General features: G+C 38.4%; 2 protein-coding genes across 2 annotated transcripts; one reads left to right on the top strand and one right to left on the bottom strand.

Annotated features, from left to right (window-relative positions):
- Window positions 1-3590: 3590 nt before the first annotated feature.
- LOC139725656 (GTP cyclohydrolase 1 feedback regulatory protein-like) lies at window positions 3591-6803 on the bottom strand. Its single transcript, XM_071636748.1, has 4 exons — window positions 6761-6803; window positions 5795-5893; window positions 5149-5243; window positions 3591-3726 (listed from the first exon to the last, which is right to left on the bottom strand). Exons 2-4 carry the CDS (start codon window positions 5888-5890, stop codon window positions 3591-3593), a joined length of 327 nt encoding a protein of 108 aa, XP_071492849.1. The 5' UTR covers window positions 5891-5893; window positions 6761-6803.
- A 291-nt stretch (window positions 6804-7094) lies between these two features.
- LOC139725620 (coiled-coil domain-containing protein 174-like) lies at window positions 7095-15477 on the top strand. The gene is given in 10 exon segments (XM_071636710.1): window positions 7095-7133; window positions 9199-9321; window positions 9840-9940; window positions 10802-10863; window positions 11601-11778; window positions 11992-12097; window positions 12544-12700; window positions 13427-13521; window positions 14166-14418; window positions 15107-15477. Coding segments are annotated over 10 exon segments (1485 nt in total).
- Window positions 15478-16655: the final 1178 nt, after the last annotated feature.

The raw sequence follows: 16655 nt of genomic DNA, 5'->3' as shown, positions 1-16655 counted from the left end.
AGGTAGGCAATTATTGTGTGAATTGACCTTGATTGTAAATGCAATCTTTGCAGTGGTAATAAACTCAAGATTGAGAACCAAGGACGGTGTGTGACTGTGATTTTGATAGTGAATCGGTCGAGACTGTGAACTTATGTATGAAGTTGCATGCTATGATGGGACATTGTAGAGGTTGCATACACATGAACAAGTAGCAAAACCCTGTTTTAGCAATATGTTTTGCTGCTCCCAGCTCTTTATATTCTATTGTTATTTTACTTCAATGAGACATGAAACCTCACATGAAAAGGTTATTGTTGTGGTCTTGGAGTCATACAGTTAAAAATTGATGAGGTTCCCATGTACTTCTGCATCTATGTTTGGAAAAAAAAAAGGCAAAGTGGTTGATGGGACAATACTAACATAGTAGAGTGGACCTATGTGGCTGTGACGAAGTAAAAATGAACAGTATCCAGCAGTAAAATTGTAGAACTCGGTAGCCATGTATTGAAACTTTGTTAGCACCACTGCATTGTAGTTGTTTTTTTTTCTATGTATGTAAAATGCTATTATATCTGCCTCATTTTGGGTTGATTTACTGTTACCAGTACAACCTGTAAAGTCTTCATAACACATACTGTACATTGTTAAAACATAAATTTCATTGCACCAGCTACACACTTGCCTCTCTTGCAAAATGTATTTAAATGTACATTGCCTTAGGTCAGCTACATTTGTATATGTGTTATGGTGACTTTCTTGTCATTTATATGAACTAACCATAACTGCACAATATGAACCATCAGAATTTAACAATTCTGAATGCAAAAATATGTATTTATTGAAATGGCTTTCACATGAGAACATTTCTAACATAAAAATATGAATGTAAAATCTGTCAACATTTAATAATAAAAGACAGAATTAACCCTTAAAAGTCCTATGATATTACAATAAAACCGATTGCCGTTCTTAATCTTTGTGTTGGCACAAGATAGTGAAGAAACAATTATAAACCACTGACAGCAATAGAAGTAGCAGCAGCAGTAGTAGTAGTAGTAGTACATGTAGTTGTAGTAATAGTAATAGTAGTAGTAGTACATTGTAGTAGTAGTAGTAGTTGAAGTAGCAGCTGACCTTCATTTGCTCACAGCATAAATCATTCATGATACAAGTGGTGCAACTGTCCATACGCAAAATGGATCTGTGCCAATAACAAGCAGTAATCAAGGAGGTACAAGGTGAGCCAAGTACCTAAGTGGTAAAATACAGTACAGTGCACTCCCATTATAACAAAGTCCTCGAGACCGGCGGTTTTCATTCGTTACTATCAAAATTTTGTTAAAGCCCAACAGTAAGGTACATAAAGGTATGTACAGTTCAACCTCGATTATCCCGCCTCCTTTTATCCGGAAATCTCTATTATCTGGACACGTCACGCAGTGAAGGACTTTTTTTTTCCATCCAAAAATTGAGAAAAAACAGTGACTTTAAACTCAATTAATATTTCTACAAAACTCACATGATTTACCTACAATATTCCCAACAGAACTAACATAAATTGACACCATATTATCATCGTAAAAGTAAGGGAAAACAATTTTGTGCAGGCTAGCACAGACTACACCACCGTTGCGGGGTACGCTACCTGCCCAGCTGCCAGTGCACTGGGACGGCAGCTTGGACGGCAGCTATATACATTAACATTGTGTCTCCCATATCCGGCCAATTTACTTATCCAGTTGAGCGCCGGTCCCGACATGGCCAGATAATCAAGGTCGAACTGTAGATGGTAATTTGGGGACCTGAGTTTTTACTTCATTGTAGCAAAAATTTCATTATACAAAAAAGTGTAACTGCATTTGTAGTAAAGGGGTGCACTGTATTTCATAACCCCCAGTACTATAATAGATATTTTCCCACAATCCCTACACAATACAACAAATTGCATCCTCATTGGACAGAATATGCAAACACTGTCTAACAGTCTACACCATGAGGTGGTTTGGTCTTCTTTCTAAGGGATGAAGTGCCACAATGTGTGTGTAGCCAGAGCACATCACAAGTGACTACAGGAATGTAAATTGACCGCTGAAGTTTAAGAGTATAACACATCAACACAAGTTTTAAAAATTCATGTTCACCTGACAATATGCATGGAGCATTCATACTTGACTAGCCAGCACTGACATGATCCACTCATTGTGTTGTGCACAGCAATGAGCCCAATAAAAATAGTGGAGGTCATCCATTGTGCTAATACAAATGATGTACCACAATTTTATCATCGATGATCATAATTTGTTTACATATGGGTATTGGTTGCTTGTTTTTGTTGCTGATGTCAGTCAGGGTTTTGTTTATTAATGATAGAGCTCCCATGTGTCATCAATGCTGCAAAGTGCAATACTTATTTTATAACCTCTCTAACCTCTATTTCATTAATCAAGACCACATTCCAGCATCTGTGCATACTTTTAAAATAGGACTTCAATTAAACGTCCATTCAGATTTATTGGCATGACGATGACCTTAAAAGGGTCTAAAAACAGCATTTCAAAACTATAGTAGAAAAAATAAATTAATATAAAATCCATAATTCAGCCAGATCACTTGCACATATTATTGTCAGTCACATCTTACCATGCCTTTTCAGCACATTATGATTTAGAATAAAGCTTGTCATAAATGTGCATTATCTTTATTGTCACCTCATGAAGTCTATAGATTGATGATGAGACTCACATGCTGTAGATTATCAAAATCACTGATAGCAATAACCAATGTGTACAAAATTCAGTTTTAAGAAAGAAATCGTACTAATACATGTATATGACTACATTTTGACTGCCAACAGTACAAGTGCGCCTTATTAAATGCCCACTACTCAACCAGATCATAATGCCTCCATAACAATCCCTAAGATATATTCCATATGTACAAGTTTATCATCTTCCAATGCTCCTCTTCCTCCTCCTAAGCCTATCTACAGACCCACAACAGGATTGGCCATACCGCAGCATCTCCTCACCACAAACACCATAGAATCAGTTAAATCACTGTGTAGTCATCATAAGGTTTGTTTATGAGGGTTTCAAAAACTATACGATAATATAAATTACAGAGTTTTGACGAGAAAAATTACTGTTATAGCAAACTCTGTAATATCATGGTCAAATCAACAGTCTAATCATGTTTCTTTAGTCTCATCTTGAGAATCAGATTCAGTCATTCTCATAACAGCAAAGCTCTTTCATAATTTTCATGATTGACACATTTCAGTGCCTGAATATTCTTTATAAAAATAATCCCAATTATACTTCTCACTTGATCGTCAGACAGAATAAGATTGCCATGAGGTATACTTTGCAGGCTACAATACAATTAATTTTTCATTCCATGAGGCAGAAGAGAGGCCAATCAGTTGGTCGCACACCATATGAACAGCGCCCTCCACCGTCGCCAACTCTCCAACTAGTTTTGACCCTTCCTCAAGCCAGCAAACTCTTCACAGTCACATTTACTCCCCATCAAGCATGCCCAAGTTACTGTCCAACCGACATCATCAGGAACGGAGACATGCACGGCCTCCGTGCCTCTTCGAGGATGTGTTAAGCGATGTCGGGTTCCTTGTGCAGAGTCCATATCGTGGTCTGGCCCACCCCAGTCTGGGTGACGACTCTGTAGCCAACCTTTTCCAGCCTATTGAGAATCACTCTGGGCACATCCGGACTCCTGTACTCTTTGCTGGACATTTTGTGATAAATAAATTGAAACAGGTCAGAGACATATTCCCGACTCCTAGCTAGAATTTAGAATTATGGAACTGTGTTTCAACACACTGCATCTAGCATTCTCTGGCTGCTTGGGCCATATCATGTTGGGTCAGTAATGGAATTCTACCATTGCATTCACCTCATGCTCTTGCCTAAGAAGTAAGAGGCCAAAATAATATGATGTTTTTAAAAAAATGCAAAGAAAACTGGACTGGTTAGTGAGAAAATTTCAAGACTGGGGGGGGGGGGGGGCCTAAAAGGCCCCCCCTCGACATTTTGTGCGATTACTCGGCAACGAGCACTGCTTTCACTGCGACGCTCTATGACTTTTTTCTTTTGAGTTTCCCGCACATTTTGACGCCAAATTTGTGACGCCCGAGGGTATGGTTCTGATGTTATGTAACTTTTTGTTCGTGCACATCGGACTGAAAACGGCCCAAAAATGTGAATTTGTGCACAAAGTGAATGCAAATTGATATTTTTCACATGGTTCATATGAATATGCTTATTTCTACTGTCAATGGCTGAAATCAATTTGTTTTAGCAGTATTGTTCTTCAAAAATGTCTGACATAAAATTTTGCTGAAAAAAAAGACAAAAACAAAAGGTCAAAAAACACAGAAATACATAAGAAATTCATAAAACAATAAAATACGTAAGAAATTAACTTTGATACCAAATTTTTTTTCAAGTACATTTGCTAAGAATGCCACAAAGAGTATTTGGACCAAAAATTAGCACTTTTGGAACTTTATTTACTGATTTATAGCAAAAAGTCTGATTTTTGCATAAATTAGCATAATTAATTGATATAAAATAAAAGAAGACTATTTTGAAAAATCTAATTATGTGATCTTGTAGATTACATCGCACACTACCATTGTGCAAATTTTCGCGGTAATTGCGCGATCCACGGCCGAGATCTCAAGGGGGGCCCTTTAGGCCCCCCCCCCCCCCCCCCAGTCTTTCCAGCTACCAAAATACCCCAGTCTTTTTAGGGTTAACCAAGAAAAATTAGAGGTGATATGACCTCTTTTCCTCTCCCCACATGCTAAAACATGACTACTTACAAAAAAAGTAAGAGGAACCCATGCAGTATGATTGACCTGTACGTGCATGTAGTATGTACTGTTTATGCCATAAATTAAGTGATTTTACTTTCTTTCTTTTTTTCGAATCGAGACTTCCCGACAATTTCGCCAGTGGTGGAAATCGGAATAGATATGAGAAATATATGCGTGCATGTCACATTCATGTCGGGATCACAGTTAATACTTCTGCATGTTTTTAAATTCATGAATAGCGCCTGATGTTTTCTGTGTTTCTCACTGTGATTATGTGCTTGTGCATAATTATAATAATATTTAATGGAGCAGTCCTCGCTCTCACTTACAAATTGTTGCCAACTTGCTTGATCAGCGAGGCTCCAAGATATTCCATGAGCTCTGGATCAGACTCGGCATCCCCACAGATTGTTGGTCCACACTCCTGGGTGCAAATCATTTCCCACATTTCAGAGAATACATGAGATCTATGACATCATACATTCATAACTCATTAAAATGCAGACTTTTAAGACGTAAATTTAGGATCAATACACCTTTTTCTCGAACTACAGTTCCATTTTCTCTTTTCCTTTTTTCCGAAATTTATTTGACAATAATGCCACTAAATTTGAAGTTAAGAATTAAATTTTTCAAGATTGGGAGACATAACATCCAGCATTCAAAAGTGGCCACAGGGTCAATGGTCCTTTTTTTTTTTCTACCAATCCCCCTCCCCCCCCCCCCCCCAAAAAAAAAAAATCTCCTGTTTCTGCAGATCCTGTCATAAGTGTTCAGAGTTGGTTGGGTCAAGGGTCAAGAGTCATAGCACCCTTCCTTAAAAGCCAAAAGTGCGTGTGTGGGGGGGGGGGGGGGGGGGGGGAACTACAGCGCTCTTCCTAACGAGGACTAGGACCCTGTGCGGATAATACAGTATTTCCATAAGAAATTGCCCTGCTTTATTGCAGAGGCAACAGACAGGAAAGGAACACTCACCAATCTAATCTGGGTGCTAATGATGACATACGGCATGGCGATACCCTTCACTACTCTGCGTGTCCTTTTTAGTTCTGTAGACTGTGGTTCTTTCATGTACTGAATGAAATACAAATGTAAGTATGGTACAAAATAATGCAACATTTTTCACTAGCATCCAATGGCAGAATGTGCATTTCTCATACTCCCCTCCCTTGATTTCACGACTGGCCCAAGAAGTGAAATCAAATGTGATACAGGTGAACCCCATTATAACAAGATGCAAGGCACAGCCAGCACCACTTTTTCAAAAGTGAGGGGCCCAGTTTATATTTCTGTTGCCACTTCCAGCCAATCCAGGTTTCATTAGCTAAACAAGCAAAAAAAAAAAAAGTCTTCAGTGCAATTCATGACGGGAAACATTTTGTGCAGTTAAATGTCCTTTTATTGTTTGGTTCAGCGACATAACTGTACATTGCACCACTTGGCTTGGCACTTCATCATCATTATCATCATCATCATCATCATCATCATCATCACCATCATCATCTTACTGCGACTCTTATAAACAAGGAGAGGTAGATCCTGTGTCTAAACTTATTCTTCACCTCTCAGGTTAAGTTAGTTAGATGATCAAAACTTTTATTCAATTACTGCATGACATGCGAAGTAAAATGAACACAGAAGCAGCTTTAGGTCTACATCTTTATGTAGGAATCTATCTTTTCTCTTAAACTTTCCCTTGCATCTCGATCACTACATTTTGTATTCCTACTCTTAGCCTCTTTTAGTCTTATGACCAAAACTTGACTACATAGTGTCCACACTAAGTTGTACATACGGGACTAAGGATCAACCTGACGAGTAATATGCAATAAAACTCTTCCCTTTCGATTTATTAGTTTCTACAATCCTTTCAAAATTACTTTCAGAAAAGTCTTTTCTTGACAAAACTCATTTACAGCGTAATAACGTGAACACACTTACAGTCCAACGTGAATCAAGCCAACACTGCACTGTGGCAACAGAACTACCAGATGAGATGACACACACAAGACATAAATTTTCGACTTGTTTCAGCTGTGACTCGAGCGATCATAGCCGCACCATAAGAACCGTTGACCACCCGGTACGGCTCGGCTCGGTGTACCCCGGCGAACGCCCACGGGGCGAGCGAGGAAACGGTCGGCGACGGAGCTAGCAGCGGCTGCGGTGCGTGCCACAAGTGCACCCGACCCGTTGCCCCGGGGCCCCGCGGCCGCCGGCTGGCGAACGAGCAGCAGAGCAGAATAGAAGAGACGGACAGCACATCAAGGGCAGGATGAATAAATCAAATAAGATTAACGTGAACGTTTCTTCGGTAAGTTTTGTAGAATCTTAGAATACAAAATATTCGTCCAAATTTCACACGGGCATAAGAGGTGTCATTCTTATAATTCTGTTGAAATATAACGGTTTAACTTGAAGGTACTTACATGTACAAGGAACAGAGGAATCAATCTTGATTTAGAGTGTAGCACCACACCTTGCATTCTGTGATGGGGAAGGATGTCCCAAGCTTGTTCAAAACCAACATTCATGATGGTATGGAATTCATGGAACCAGTTAAGTTACAGCTGTTCTCGTGAACTGAAAGTAAGCGACAGTGAGAACGAAGCTCTCTAGAATCTTTGCCAGCTAACGTAGTAGTGCATTTCACCTCATCAGAATTTGTAATAGGGGCCTACTTGTAAAAGTTGTAAGACCCCGGGGCGCTGTAACACAGTCGTATTTGTCCGTATGGGGTCGTGCTGCTTGCGGTTAAGGCCAAGGCAAGGTCTAGTAAGGCTTGTAAGTAGTAGTAGCCCGACCAGACGCGTTGCACTAGTTACACTTTGTGTACAGCGACAGGGCTGTGTATAGTTAAGTATAGTAGTAGAGTGTGCCGAATAGAAATTCCCCATTTTATTGAATCATTTTTTTAAAAGAAGTGCTGTACCCCGTGTGACAAAAAATAAATAAAATATGAGTGAGTCAGTCTGGGAGGCACGATTAAAATTTATTGTACTGCCCTGTATGCAAGAAGATTTTTAGCACTAATTGGGGTAATGTACCAAAAAAAAAAAAAAGATACATGAATTCCTTTTGACTTTGTAATGATGGATTTTGTGTCTCACAATGTTGAGTGGAAATCAACATATTCAAATTTTGTCTAATATATGAAAAAAAAAATCAAAGTGTCAGTTTCTTCGATTTGATACAGCAATGCTATGATTAAAATGTGTGCATTCACATTGCATGCCCTCAGAACCCTGTAATCTTTGGCAATGCTTATTTTGCCATTATAATCAATAATATTGTAGGAGAAATTCACACCACTTACAATGCTTCACTTCTTGCACAGATCAAATCATCCGCCAGCTTAACTTTTTCCGCATTTTATTCCCTCAATTATTATGAAGAAGAAATGTGATTATTATGCAAAATGAAATAAAAGAAAAGATGTTTCAGTTTAGCACCCTATCCTGCCTCAGCGGAAAAATAAAAAGGAAGGGAGGAGGTCCTTTTTTTTTTTTCGAATTGGTCACCTGCCACATCCACATTTTTCAATACAACCAGCTGCACTGTTTGTCAAAACTACCTGCCAACCTTTTTTTTTTGGGGGGGGGGGGATTGGGGGGAATACTCCCCATAAATGGAAAATTTGATTCAAGAGTCTCCAAATATCATATATGCAATCTCTAGATATGAATATCAATCTTTTCCTGTGGAAAAAAAAAATGTTTTTTTTTTTTTTGAGAAAGATTACCGGTATATTTTTCTTCCCCCTTTTTTTTTGTACAATTGAAAAAAAAAGAACAGACAGCCTCAAAAAGAAAAGATAAAGTGGGCAGAGACACTGAACATGTATTTTTTATTCACTTCACTATTATTATTGTAATTTTGTTAAGCACATCAGGATGTGGAATTGGCATTGGGATTGATATCGCCAATTGCTAAAGTTTGGCCACCATGATGTGAACGTGCAATGTTCTGTATATCTTTCAAACACAAGATAGCGCCAGACAATGCCGTATTCTGGGTTATGATGGTACCAAGGGTTACGGCATGCTGCATTACATTGTTACCTACCGGTATATTTTTGAATGTTTCCTGAAGTTATGCAAAGTTCTTTATTCTCATTTCTCCAAACATGAATTGCCTGAATTACCTATGATGTCTGATGACACCCTGTACCATGTAAGTTATAAACTTGTAGATGGCCATTTAGCAGATCCTGATCCTAGAAAGGGTGGTTAGTTTACGCAATTTGAATTAAATCTATTTTGTATTCTTATTTATTAACTTCCATGTTAATAAGACATGTTTTCCAATTATCATTTAACAACCAATGAGTTTTATGTGATGTGTCAAGATCATTTGTTCATGAATCCTACCTGGAATAGCTCGTGGATCTGAAGGCAGAGCTCTTCAAGAAACAGGAACAGCTCAAGAGGGATCGCCTTCAGACACAGCAGCAAGGAGGCAGCTCGGCTTCAACCACCAGAGCCAGACCAGCAGAGTCCAAGGTAGGGGGTCTGTTATTTCATTCTCAGGGCTGCCAAGTCTCGCATAGTGATCATGCAGAGTGCAAAAGAAGCTCTCTGTACACCCTCAAATGACCCCACCCCCTCACCTTCCCTTCCACATGGGTTTGGTCCTTTGCAGTGTCTCACTTGCTTCTTGTGCAATGTTAGCAGCCGTACTTTGTGGTCTCGTTGAAGAGCAATATTTTTTTTTTTTTTTTTGTTTATTTGATTTTTATATATTTATTTTTTATTTTTTATTTTTTTTATTATTATTATTATTTTTTTTTTTTTTTTTGGGGGGGGGGGGGGGAGGGGGGGTTAGTTCAAAGAAGTGAAAAGTGTTGGTTCCAGCTCAGCAGACAATGTATTTTAGCACTACCTTTGCTGTCACAACAATATATTCCCTGAGTCTCCTTGGCATAAACAGTTCAGAGTATAGTGTAGACATTGGGATAAAATCCAGGTTCCTTGCATTCACTTTGCCTGCATATGGCATCACTTTTGCTTCACTCCTACAGAAGCCAAGTATCTGGAGCAAGAAAAATGCTGGAGTCAAGGCCAGAGCAGAGAAAGATCTTGAGAAACTTGAGGAGGAAAGAAATGAGCTTGAAAATGCAAGGTACAGTACTTCTAACATCATTGCTACGCACAACAGGTACCGGAAGGTGATATATGATTAGAGGAAGATGTTTTTCTGTTACTACTTTCTTGTTGTTACAACCTCAAGGAAAAGATGGTGGCAATCAACATCACATGCATCACTCAGTGACACCAAACAGCAAGAAAGCCATATCACCACCAAACTTTTATGAGGAATCACCAAGAACAAACTTTATTCCTCGATCTCGAGCGCCATGTCCTCTCTCAAAGCTTCCACCACATGGACTCAGCATGCATACATACTACCTTGTAATTTACTTAAACATATGCATATTCATGACACTGTTTATATCCAATTATTCACAAAATGCATCTTCTGACTGAATACATAATTATGAAAGATTAGTTGTATTACTCTGTCCACTAAAGATCTGTAATTCTTGATTGTAGAAATATCATTAATATTGGTGTTTTGTGAAATTGTATAAAAAGTACTGTAGTACAATGTATCTAATTGAATGTGTCAAATGAGTACAATAAGCACATCAAAGTGTACAAGATGTGGAAAAAATCTTACCTTTGCATTTCAGAGGAAATACTTGTAAGTTTGCATTGAGAATTGTCAGTTAAGATTACAGTAAAGATCACAAACTAACCATTAATGTTTAATGAATGCTTCCATCAGATATTTAGACTATTTAGCAGCACTGTCTACTCAACTGAACTGTGTCACTCAATTCCATCTGATTTTGATTTTTCCTTCAGTTGTTTTGATTTACAGACCGACATTTGGGTGGGTGCAAGGTTTTGTGATCCATGTGTGTTATTCCATTCCAATTGTGATGGCACACCCCATCCCCTTTTTTCTTCTTCTTCACAGGAGCAAGTTGGAAGCCAAAGCAAAGTTCTATGAGAAGATGACCAAGGATGGGGGTTTACCAAGTATGTAGAATGTCGTTCTATGTCTCCAATTTTTAGTTACAGTGTACTATACAGCAAGATATATTTGTGGCATGAAATTTTTGTGAATTGGAGCCGACAGCTTTTTCCTTGTGAAGTTTTCACGAATTGGCACTGGCATTTAATGCATATAGTGTAGACAAGATCTTTTGTGTGCATTTTAATTTTGCGCATCTTGGCTCTCGCAAAATTCACGAAATTGAAATGCATGCGAACATATCTCTATTTACAGTATAAAAGTGGAAGGATAAAAGCACTGAATCCTTAATTGTTGAATAAATGTTTTACACCTTGTTATCATTGATGTCTCAAAATTTTTCCTTCTTTTCTTTGATTCTCGTGTTCACCCTTTCTCATCCTCCATAGTCTTCTATTCTATCAGTCTTGCAATACCATCAGTATCACATTTACCAATATCACCGTTGTGAAAGTTACACACTTTAAGTGTGCTAATTCTTTCTAGCACTGCATTTGGATGCTTTGATGTATAGGAGCAGTTTGATGTCTTATGAATTGGGTGTGTAATTCAGTCTCCTTACTGATGGCAATTAATACAGGTCATTGTCTGTTCTGGATCTTACAACATTTAATCTCAACTTATTAACAAAATTTCATGTGAATGCAATTTTAGAACAGCCTGATCAACAGTCATAAAAGCCAAAGAACCTACACAGGCATAAGTTTGATGTGGATATTTCTTGTTTTTGATTACTTACTAGACTCAGATGGTGGGGAGCACTTCCTGGTGGACTTTGAGAAGAAGGCTCTAGACAATCTAGATGAATTGAGGAGCAGGGGTGTGGGACCGCTACCAAGGGAGGAAGCGGAGAAGGAAGAGGTGGACAGATTAGCGGAGGATGATGAGATACCACCTCCAGCAAACAGAGATGAAGAATGGTATGTGAAAGAAAGTTTATGTTGTGAATTTTCCTCTTCACTTAAAAAAAACAAAAAACAAGCATAACAAATTAATATTTTAATCTTTTCTCATTTCACATGTTTAAAGGCTTCTAAACCTATTTTGCTGTTGTTGTTTTTTTTTTAATTGAGAGGAACCACTTAATTGACAGTTTGTGATGATAGAATGAATTTTTCCTTTCTTCAAAACAGGGTTGACTATACAGACTCTCTTGGTCGATCCAGATGCTGTATGAGAAAGGATCTGCCGCATCTGATCTCCATGGACAAGAATCTTAACCCACAAGCCTTCCAGTGAGTAAACATCCTCCCCTGTGCCAATCAGCACGTTTTCATTTTCTCAATCAGGAGGTTACCTTAAAGATCATGGTTTCTGTGATGAGGATGTTGTATATTCTGTAACGGTGGGAAATGTTGATTTTTTTTTTCAGCCAGCACTAGAAAAATGGTGGAAACCCCACAGGTAATTTTGATGGAAGCACATTGGGATAAAACATCATAAATGAGTCACACACAAAAGAAGACAAAGAGTATGTGAACTCCTGACGTGTTTAGTCAACTATCATGATGACCCACAGTATTCTCACTGTTCCACCTCAAGCTACAATGTAGTAGACTTGTATGTCACACTCATATTTGAAGAAAAAAGTAGTCTTTCACAGGTCTTTTCCCATAGTATTACTCATAACTCTACTTTGTTCACATGCTTCTATATTTATTCATGCATCTGCCTTCAGGGAGAAGGAAGAGAAGAAAACATCGGAGAAAGGGGAAGAGCTACCGGACCTGATGTCCAATGACATGTATCGTGAGATGCTCCGCAAGAAGTGGGAGGCTGAAGAGGAGGCTGCTGCCAATGGACCCCAGGGCCCCACCCACTACCAGAATGTCAAATATGACGGTGAGGTCATGTGCACCATCTCCTTCTGGTCTTCTGCCACTTGAGTTTTTTTCTTCTTCTTTTTTTCTTTCTTGATCGAGTTTTTCTCTCAATGTTTAGTAAAATGTTTCCCCTATGGTGTAATCACATTAAATGCTGCTTACTTTATATAAACAAAGTTGCAGTAAAGGAGTGGGTTATTCATTCTTTTGATTGTCAGTAGGTGATTGTCAGCTCTGTGGACTGTACATCAGCTGAATGTTCTTTCCCACTTTTGAGTTTGTAGAGGAGAGATCAATGACAAAATAGTTCCAATGGCACAGTTAAAATAAAGTTGAATAATTATATTTTCTAATGAAAACAGCTAACAATTAGTAGTCTACATATTGCAAGCATCACATTTGATTCTATATAATGTAAGCATCAAAATTTGGTCTTTGATATATGACCCTTTCGTCTTTTGTATTCTGTAATTTTATAAATCATTCTATCTAAACTTAGGTTTTAGTTGTTTATTTTATAGTAGACTTCAGAATAAGGAAATTTATGTCCAGTTGTTCATCACATAGGCCATATTGTAGCTTGGAAGGAAGTAGTTCAACACTCGTATTGTATTATATGCATGTATTTCCCTCATTAACAAAATCCTCTTCAGTGATTGGTCTGCCAGTACATAGCATCATATGACTAAATGTAACATTGGATATTGCACTCTAAATCTGTGTTCCTAATTTCATATAATGGCAGAGGTGCGAGATCTTGGAGTGGGGTACTTTGACTTCTCCAAGGACCAGACTGAGAGAAATGAACAAATGGAGAGACTGCAGCTTCTCAGAGATGAGGTAAGCCACCAGTCTGAATGGCCACAAGGGTGTTTCACAAAGAACTGATATAAGTCGGTCTTAAAGTTAAGATTAACTTTAATCAGACTATGATATGTCATGTGTGTTTTCAATGGTCTTCTAACTTCCTAATGAAAATGAAAATTTTGGAGACTTTTTCATGCAGTCATGAATATTCAAGATAAAATATGTGACAAAGGAATTTTTCTCTAAATTTTGATAACAATTTTGAAGCAGATTCTGAAATGCTTATAAAACTGACGAGGGGAATCAGTAGCATACCATATGTTTAAGTCGATCATAGCTGTTAAGATCAGCTTGAATTCTTTGTGAAAAACCCCCTAGTGTATCACAAAGCACATGGGCCTGGTATCACTAGAAACATTTATATGTTGGAATAACCACAGGAGAACCCCCAAAGGTACCTCTGTCTCTTCTTTGTAGCTGATGTCCCTAAGTTTAGATTAGGTAATTTCTTCTGTTGTAGCACCATGCATAACTGTTAGCACTGATGTCTATGGAGTAGATATTGACTGCTTGGAAAGGTGTGAGTAGCTGTAGCCAGCATTATTTTCTTTTTCCCCCACAAAATCTTCATGCTTATCTCCTTTAAAATTGCATCCAATCTTATTGTTGTGACACAGACTCTGGAGCAGAGGCAGCGGCGAGAGAAGCTGAAGGCAAAGCGGAAGGCGGCCATGAAGGCGAGACTGGAGAAGGTGAAGGAGAGGAAGAGGCAAAGGGGAGAACTCGTGGAAGATGAGGAGGAGGAAGAGGAGACTTTGTTTCCAGAGAAAAAGAAGAAGGATGGCGCAGAACAGGCACGACTGGCAGATGCTCCAGAGGGGGATGGGTTGCCCAAGGAGACAAAAGTCAGAGAATGGGACATCGGCAAAGGTACAATAATTAAATTTTGAAAGCATTTTACTGTGTGAGGTAGACAAACAATTTTTGAATGTGGGCTTTCTGTCTGGTATTACAGATGGCTGATACCCTTGGGTCATTATCATCTCAGAAAGATGACAGAGTTTACTGCAGTATTTAGCCAGTTGTACATCTACTAAGCACTCTGTTTCTTATATTTTTACATCATTCACTTTGTCAGGGCATGACTAACAAGAAGTATATGAAATACATACATTTTCAGTGGCTGATTTTTGTAGTTGGTAATACTGGTTTGAAACTGGATACAATTCATTTGTATGATGGCAACTGACTCTTTGTGACTTTGCTAAATTGTCGTATCAAAGCAACGCACACCAAACATGCATTTGATTGAGCTAATCTATTACAAAAGTCAACATCTCCACTTTCCTTTAGATTAGCAACCTGCTGGTCCATTTGTTCTTATGAAGCAAGCATAGAAAACATGCTGTGTTGGGTCATTACTATATGTTTTATATGAAACGAGAGCTGTTGAAGGAGAGTGCAGTGGACCATTGACAAGGCCACCTGGACAGAGAAACCAAAATTGGCACATTTTAGCTGAAATCAAATTATGAAAATCACCCTCAGGACATACAAATGCAGAATTTGAGTAGACAATGGAATTTCTCTGAATGTGACTCATCTGATTTTTTTTCAGAGCCTGTATCACCATGGCAACAGAGGCTGGACAACGTCAGAAACGAGAGGCCTTCAGAGTTTGCCCCTCCCAGCAGCTACGAGAGCTCCGGCTGGAAGAAGCCCCAGCGGTCCAAGCCGCAGTTCCCACCGCCCAGAGACTACACATCCAGCTACGGCAAGAGGACTGAAAGGACCGAGGGACAGTCGTCCGCTTTTGGATCACAGTGGAATAATCCTGGCGGATCGGGTACAGGGACTCAACCGTTTGCAGCTGCAGGGGACTCGTATATTCCCAGCCAAAGAGGCAGGGGAAACACCAGTTCAGACTCAAAAACAGAGGATGCCATATCATCAGCTCTCTCCTTCTTCAGGACTAATGCCAATCAGTGAATTTGAATACCTTGGAAATTCATGAAAGAGCCAATACTTGTGGATCTACACACTTGGCTCAGGGTTAGGTCATGTCAAGCTGCTTGCCCATCTGCAACATCTGGCATGGTGTTCAATTCAATTCAATTCAATCCACATTTATTTCGGATATAAAACAAGGTAAATATTACAAGGATTCATTTGGGTGACACCTATAAAGAAGCAAACGCTTGTCGGGTAAGGTGCACCCTATTGCAACTGTATAATAAAGATAAATAATGATATAATATACAACATAAAAGTGACTAAAAATAAAAAACATACATGCGTACATACATACAAAATACATTCACAAAGACAACAAATAAAAAAAAATAATGGATATCGGGTAAGTGAGGCATCAAAAAAAAGTAATGTTGGTTGAAACGTACATTGACTCAAAAGATGTGAAATATCAGATTGGATAAGTTAAACAGAGGCCAGGTAAACAGTAAAAAATAATTCAATTAGTCAATCAGCATTCGAAATATATTATAAGCGTCAATGGTATAATTCCTTTGATTTTTATAGAAAAATAATCAATACTAATGTTAATCAACACCAACATCTAGTGATAATTATTAAAATGAACTTTGAACAGTAACACAAAAGAACAATATAGCATGCAGAATATTAAAAGCAGATACTTATTCGAACATATACAAATGAAATATAATGTCAGTTTTTTAAAGCATGCTTACTATCGAATGTAAAAAACAATTAGTCAGTATTTCATATCATAATTTGCCAGATAAGAAGGAAGTGTAGATGGGAAACGTTGATTTTTGTTGCAGAGTCAAATCGGAAGAAATCATATGATGGCACGTGAATTCAAAGCAATGTATTGCACAAGGATCATAATAATGTGAACTAATAACATATGTAAAATACGTAAAATGCATGCGATGAAGTACTATTGTGGCACTAAGAATGTCTGCACCCATTGATGATGAGACAAATAAATACGTTATAAATATGTGTTAAAACATGGTGCATAAATCAAACCAAACAGAGCATGTTAGACTGCAATGTCACACGGATCGAGTTGTCTGCATGCTAATGCTGAACTTTTTTAATCTTACTGGGGGGTCGGGGAGGGGGGAATTGAATCAATTGGAAAATCCATGCAGTCCATTGACATGGATATTTATGACTGTGGA

This window comes from Diadema antillarum, unplaced genomic scaffold (genome assembly GCF_040938485.1).
Source record: "Diadema antillarum isolate AM-2024a unplaced genomic scaffold, OU_Dant_1.0 seq00000053_RagTag, whole genome shotgun sequence".
Classification (NCBI taxonomy): Eukaryota; Metazoa; Echinodermata; class Echinoidea; order Diadematoida; family Diadematidae; genus Diadema; species Diadema antillarum.
The sequence above is the reverse complement of the archived record's forward strand: the minus strand, read 5'-3'. Positions and strand labels throughout refer to the sequence as shown.